At 38.3% G+C, this 7314-nt stretch overlaps 1 protein-coding gene across 1 annotated transcript; it reads left to right on the plus strand.

Annotated features, from left to right (window-relative positions):
* The first annotated feature begins 3666 nt into the window (after nucleotides 1-3666).
* LOC139142999 (cytochrome P450 2U1-like) lies at nucleotides 3667-6920 on the plus strand. Its single transcript, XM_070713191.1, has 3 exons — nucleotides 3667-4052; nucleotides 5314-6294; nucleotides 6742-6920. Exons 1-3 carry the CDS (start codon nucleotides 3713-3715, stop codon nucleotides 6918-6920), a joined length of 1500 nt encoding a protein of 499 aa, XP_070569292.1. The 5' UTR covers nucleotides 3667-3712.
* The last annotated feature ends 394 nt before the right edge of the window (nucleotides 6921-7314 follow it).

Genomic DNA, 7314 nt, shown 5'->3' on the forward strand with positions numbered 1-7314 from the left:
TTTGTGGCATAATTTAAAGTTATACGCCATGTCTTCAGTATGGTGCCCATGCCTGTGTATTGTATATTATATACTATGCCCTCCCCCTTCGTCCAATAACATGAGTGTGTTATGGAGGAGGACAATAATTTAACTTTGCATGTTTCTATCAAAGTGTTCACTACTGGCACTGTGAATATCATGTCCCCTCCGTGGCATAATTTAAAGTTATGGGCCTCGTCTTCAGTATGACCTAGTGACTGTATAGTATACATTGTACACTAAGCCCTCCCCCCCTTTGTCTAATAACATGAGTCCCTTGAGCGCAAGGACAATATAAATAAATCCTTTGCATCTTGTTATCAATGTGTTCTCTACTGAAACTGAGAATATTATCTCCCCCTTCGTGGCAAAAGTTAAAGTTATAGGCCCCGTCTTCAGTATGGCATCAGTGTTCGTATATTGTACATTATATACTAAGTCCCCCCTCGTCCTATAGCATAAATGCCTTATGCCTTAGGACAATATTTCATTTTTTAATCTTGTTGTAAATGTGTTCAATATTACTTCTGAAAATATCATGCTCCCAGGCTTCGTGGCATCAGTTATAGTTATAGGGCCCCGATGTGTATGATGGTAGTACTTTAAGATTGAATTGTACTTAGCCCCCCCGTGCAAAAAGATATGTCCCTTAAGCGTGAGAATAATATTTCATTTTGCTTTTATTTATCAAACTTTTCCTACTTACATTGTGAATATCATGTCCCTGCTCATGGCTGCAGTGATAGTTATAGGCTCTGCCTTCAGCATGGCGTATATAGTATATGGCCTGTATATAGTGTATTGTACATAAGCCCGCTCCCCCTGGGGTCACCCAATAACATAACTCCCTTAATTGTATGGACAATATTTCATTTTTGCATATCGCTATCAAAGTATTTTCTTCTGTTACTGTGAATATCATATCCCAATTCACTGCTTCAGTGATAGTTATTGATCACGTATATGGTTCTTGTAATTGTACATAAAGCCACGTGCCCCGTCTTGTCCACTAACATAAATCCCTTAAGTGTGACTATATTATTTCTCTTTTTCATATTTTTATCATAGTCAGGACAATATTTTATTTTTGCATAGTGTTATCCAAGGGTTATCTACTTAGAATGTGAATATCATAATCCCATCCTAACCCTCCCCCTTCCCCCTTCGTTTTAGGGTCATAAGCCCTTCGTAGCTCCCCTTCCCCCTTCGTTTTAGGGTCATAAGCCCTTCGTATCCCCTTCCCCCTTCGTTTTAGGGTCATAAGCCCTTCGTATCCCCTTCCCCCTTCGTTTTAGGGTCATAAGCCCTTCGTTTCCCCCTTCCACTTCGTTTTAGGGTCATAAGCCCTTCGTATCCCCCTTCCCCTTCCCCCTTCGTTTTAGGGTCATAAGCCCTTCGTATCCCCCTTCCCCCTTCCCCCTTCCCCCTTCGTTTTAGGGCCACCCCAGGATGGGACCATGCCGAATAGCCAACAGGGGAATGCAATAAAGGCAATCATGTGCATGCTGAATGTTTCAACCACATCAAGAGAGAAAAAAATAAATAATAATTATTATGAACGATCAACTGAAGGATAAATAACCATATAGCTAATATGATAGCGGTTTGTTCAAATTTAAGCAAAATGTCATGCATAAGCAATATGCAACAATTAGAAAACGAAAAAGAACATCATAATTATAATAGCAAAGGTGAAAAGCCGTTGATGTCTCTTTGTTTTATTAAATGTCAAAGAACGGTGATAATTCTCTGAGTTAAAATTTCAAGTGGCTATGATTCTAGTTTTAAAAAACTGCGATTGAAACTTGTCTCACAATGCAAAAAAAGTCAGTCCCAGGTTGCAAAAAACTGTTGATTGTGACTGCTCAAAGATGGCAAGAAAACATTCGATCTAGAACATCAATTCTGGATGAGTATAAGACTGCAAAAATATATGATTTTAGACCAGTTCCACATTGCTAAATGACGTAGTTGGGTACTAGTCTGAGGTGAAAAAATACGACCTTTGACTGCTGCCAGATTGCATTTTAGCTGCACTGGGCGTCCGAGTTTTAGAGACAAGGTTACCCTTATCGCTAAATTCATATACCAAGCACCCTAGGCGCCTAGAATATTCATTCTTGAGCAACGCAACCTGTTTGACTTTTGCACAGTGCATGTTGTCATTCGAAATTTAACAATGGACACCTCTGACACATTTGTCAATATAATCACCTGTTTTGTCTTGAGTTTGACTGTTGCGTTGACTGTCAGATTTCTACGTCAACACGATCGACTTCCCCAGGACCTTCGGCCTGTCTTTTGTTTGGTGTTCATTTTATCTCGGCAAAAGACCTTAAAGACCTTAAACGACTGGGCCAAAGTTCACGGCGACCTATTCAGCGTACGGCTGGGAACGAAACTGGTTGTGATATTGAACAGCCAACAGGCTATCAAGGACGCCTATGTCAAAAGCGCCTCAAGATTTTCTGCCAGACCCTCAAACACAGTCACTGCCCGACTAAGCAACAGGAAAGGTGTATTATCAGTCGTTATAGTCACTGAATGCTCTCATCAATAAATAAAAAGATTAACGTGTGTTTAGAATGTGCAACTTCATTCAAGGAGCAGCCATTTGTATATGTCATCGTTTTGTTGTATTGGCCTTTCTACTCCATGTGCTGAATATTAAGGGGGAAAGTTGATCACACAGGACAATATACAGCTTGCAAACTCCTTCACAATTGGTGATACCCCTTCTATCTCGACAACTACAATAGAATCTGTCTGGGCGAAAAGAAAAATCAAACCACCAACCTATCGACTACCCTGTCGGAGAATCTAGGTCGTCCTGTAGTTTCTAATTACAGATGAAATCTCAGTGGTTTTGTCTGTGTGTGTGTTTGTTTGTGTGTGTGTGTATGTGTGTGTGTGTGGCTAATCCTGCTCGCTGAGGCAGATTACAGTAGGTTCTAAAATCTTGACAGGATGGGACCATGCCGAATAGCCAACACGGGAATGCAATAAAGGCCAATCATGTGCATGCTGAATGTTTCAACCACATCAAAAGAGAAAAAAATAAATAATAATTATTATGAACGATCAACTGAAGGATTATTAGCCAAATAGCTAATATGATAGCGGTTTATTCAAATTTAAGCAAAATGTCATGCATAACCAACATGCAACAATTAGAAAACGAAAAAGAACATCATAATTATAATAGCAAAAGTGAAAAGCCGTTGATTTGAAATGTCAGAAAACTGTGATTATTCTCTGAGTTAAACTTACATGTGGCTATAATTCTAGTTTAAAAAAACCTGCAATTGAAACTGGTCTCACAATGCAACAAAGTCAGTCCCAGGTTGCACAAAATTGTGGATTGTGACTGCTCAAAGATGGCAAGAAAACATTCGATCTTTGACATCAACGTTGGATGAGTACAAGGCTGCAAAAATATGTGATTTCGGACCAGTTCCACATTGCAAAACGATGAGATGTAGTTGGGTACTAGTCTGAGATGACAAAAATTAAGACCTTGGACTGCTGCCAGATTGCATTTTTGCTGAAGTGGCGTCCCAGTTTTAGGTTCAAGGTTACCCTTATCTCTAACTTCATATAGCAGGCGCCCTAGGCGCCTAGAATAATCATTCTTGAGCAACGCAACCTGTTTGACTTTTGCACAGTGCATGTTGTCATTCGAAATTTAACAATGGACACCTCTGACACATTTGTCCATATAATCACCTTTTTTGTCTTCTGTTTGACTGTTGCGTTGTCTGTCAGATTTCTACGTCAACACGATCGACTTCCCCCAGGACCATGGGGCCTGCCTTTTGTTGGGTGTATATTTCATCTCGACAAAAGACCTGAAAAGACCTTTAACGACTGGGCCAAAGTTTACGGCGACCTATTCAGCGTACGGCTGGGAACGGAACTGGTTGTGATATTGAACAGCCAACAGGCTATCAAGGACGCCTATGTTAAAAACGCCTCCAACTTTTCTGCTAGGCCCTCAAACACAGTCACCGCCCGACTTAGCAACAGGAAAGGTAAATAATCAGTCCTTATACTCACTGAATGCTCTCAATAATAAATAAAAAGATTAACGTGTGTTTAGAATATGCAACTTCATTCAAGGAGCAGCCATTTGTTTATGTCATCGTTTTGTTGTTTTGGCCTTTCTACTCCATGTGCTGAATATTAAGGGAGAAAGCTGATCATACAGGACAATATACAGCGTGCAAACTCCTTCACAATTGGTGATACCTCTTCTATCTCAACAACTAAAATAGAAATCTGTCTGGGCGAAAAGAAAAATCAAACCACCAGCCTTCCAACTGTTGCCTTCACTGTAAAGTACAAGCGTCCCTTGACCTATAGATTACTTTGGAGTGCAAGATAAGGTTAGGATCTTCAGCTTCTCTGATAGAAATGCCTATCCCGTCATTTTTACAAACGATACATAAGCTGTTTTTGCCTTTCTTGATTTGACCAAGAATAGTACGTCTGACATTATGACGCTTATCTGGCTATTTGAAATTACGAAGCAGAGACAAATCAAAATACACGAACTTAACGTTTTCATCAACATCATGAATATACTGCATGAAAGAACTATTTTGCCTTATTTTGCCATTTTAGTCCATCTGTTATCCCAAAATCATATGAGACAACAATATGAGACAAGACAGAATAATTTTCAATTCCATAATGACTTTTGAGATTTATACCCACTTTTTATGGGGCAACTATTTCAACTATCTCGGCGTCTTACTTCATTGACTTGTTATGATTGGTATTTATCACGTTTTGATCAAGCAGCCCGCCAATAATTCACGCTTACCTTAAAACCAATGCTGCTGCTAGGATTTGACGTGAATCCTGTACCTTTGCTATTCCTAAATTCAATTTGAATATTGTTTTCGTGAGAGCTCAAATGAAAGTTTTTCTGACATTAACGAAATTCTATGACACCACAAATTACATCATCACTGAAGTGTAATTGCATCAGACCGACATAGATGGAGAGGGCAGCTTTTCATATTTGGATCAATACTTACCATGAAGACAATGAAATAAAAAAGCAAAATAATTTTCATAATATGTCTTTTTACTGTTAAATTTCTACTGCAGATTGTTGAGCATATTCTCCTTCTGGCAACGTAGACTAAGATAGTAACAGTAAAGCCGTTTTTTTAGTCTTAGTTCCAACCAATACGTTTATAAGACCTGGCAATGCATTAACAATTTCACATTCTCCTTATTGATCAATTCTCTGACTAAGTAATCTTCTTTTCTTTCCATCTACAGGTCTGGCCGATGCACCCTGGCCTGACTGGAAAAACATCCGTAGTTTGTCAATCAAAATCCTCCAAGATCTTGGAATGGCAAGAAACTCCACGGAGCAACGAATTTACGAGGAAAGTGAATATCTCCTGAATGCCCTACGACAGCTGAACGGTGTACCAACTGACGTGAGTCATATTCTTATGAACGCTGTTTCAAATATCATGTGCAGTATGGTTTTTGGTAGACGGTTTGATTACGATGATCAAGATTTTAAAGATTTACTTCTGTCAAACCATATAGTAATGACCAAACTTCAAGGTTCAGCACCACTGACATTTATCCCCATCCTATGGTACATACCAATGCCGTTCAAAAAGGAATTACATCATCATTATAAGAAGCGTAAAGACTATGTGAAGACGATAATCAAAAAGTTTCGTTTTGCAAGGAAAAGCAACCCTTTACCTGAATCATTTGTCAGTGCGTACATGTCACGAGAGGAAGAATATCGAAACAGTAAGCCTGGGAGTAAACACTTCCTACAACATTTCCTAGGGGATCCAGAACATCTCCCGATGATCGTTCTCAACCTATTCGCTGCTGGCACACATACAACAGCAATCGGCCTTTTGTGGACCATACTGTTTCTATGCCTAAACCAAGATATTCAAGAAAGATGTTTTAACGAAATCAAAGACAACATTGGATTGGAAAATGCACCATCGTATAGTGACAAACAGAAGCTGCCTTACATCGAGGCTGTGATCATGGAAGTTCACCGTAGAGCAAGCATCGTTCCCCTAGGTCTACTTCACGCTGTTTCTGATGATGTACAAGTCTACGGATACACTATACCTAAGGGAACCATGGTTATGGCTAATCTCTGGGCTGTACATATGAATGAGAAGAACTGGGAACGACCTGAAGAGTTTGACCCATCTCGATTTCTGGACGATAATGGTGAAATTGTGAACAGCGAACGGATACTGCCCTTTTCAATAGGCAAGTAGGCATTACTTCTACGGTTAGTTTCTATTCTTGTAAATGACATAGAGGTAACTACCAAAATTTAAACACTGTACCTGTATCCTGTTTAGATTTCACGCCTGCTTATCTTTTTGGATTACACCATACTTAAAAACAAAACAAAAAACTACTGGAGAATACATGAACTCAACAAAAATTTATTGCTCCAATGGCTACCACAAAGTATTTTCTGTACACTCTTTTATCGAAGCAGATTGTTTCTTTAATACGGAATGAATCAGTTCGGCGTAAAATGGCGTAAAATGAAGAACAAAATAATGCATTTCATATTTGGAGACAGCGGTGATGGACAAATGACTCATAATAGAATGAGACCAAATTTATGGCTTTTCTTTGCATTTTCGTGTTATCCGGAGTTGTAGAAAGGTATAACTCTGAATAGTGTGTTTTGTATTCTTTCAGGACCAAGGGATTGTGTTGGTTCACAGTTGGCAAAGGTAGAGTTCTTTATCTTCCTCACTAGGCTTCTTCAAGTTTTCAAGTTCCAATTACCAGATGATGTCCATCCATCGTTGGAGGGAAATCCAGGCCTGGTAAATGCACCAGATGACTTTAAAATCATTGCCTCCTTACGCCAATAAGAAGTCTGGTGGCGGTTACTGAAGCATTTGATTCAGAAGAAAAACAAATAAAAGTGACACTGACATATATATATATATATATATATATATATATATATATATATATATATATATATATATATATATATATATATATATATATATATATATATATATATATATATGCTCAATGCATTTCTGCAGGGCGGTAATACTGAGAATCTAGGAACTTGTAGTTGTCACTATACAGGCTGTTTCTACAAGTTCCTAGATTCTCAGTATATATATATATATATATATATATATATATATATATATATATATATATATATATATATATATATATATATATATATATATATATATATATATATATATTCAAAACATCATTCCTACTAAGGTGGGGGCCAAACAG

This window comes from Ptychodera flava, chromosome 10, assembly GCF_041260155.1.
Source record: "Ptychodera flava strain L36383 chromosome 10, AS_Pfla_20210202, whole genome shotgun sequence".
Taxonomy (NCBI): Eukaryota; Metazoa; Hemichordata; class Enteropneusta; family Ptychoderidae; genus Ptychodera; species Ptychodera flava.

Bases quoted from the DNA above. Each gene is read 5' to 3' on its own strand.
- LOC139142999 (XM_070713191.1), top strand. From the start codon at position 3,713: ATGGACACCTCTGACACATTTGTCCATATAATCACCTTTTTTGTCTTC. The intron at 4,053-5,313 runs GTAAATAATCAG...TTCCATCTACAG, and splicing joins CCGACTTAGCAACAGGAAAG to GTCTGGCCGATGCACCCTGG. The intron at 6,295-6,741 runs GCAAGTAGGCAT...GTATTCTTTCAG, and splicing joins GATACTGCCCTTTTCAATAG to GACCAAGGGATTGTGTTGGT.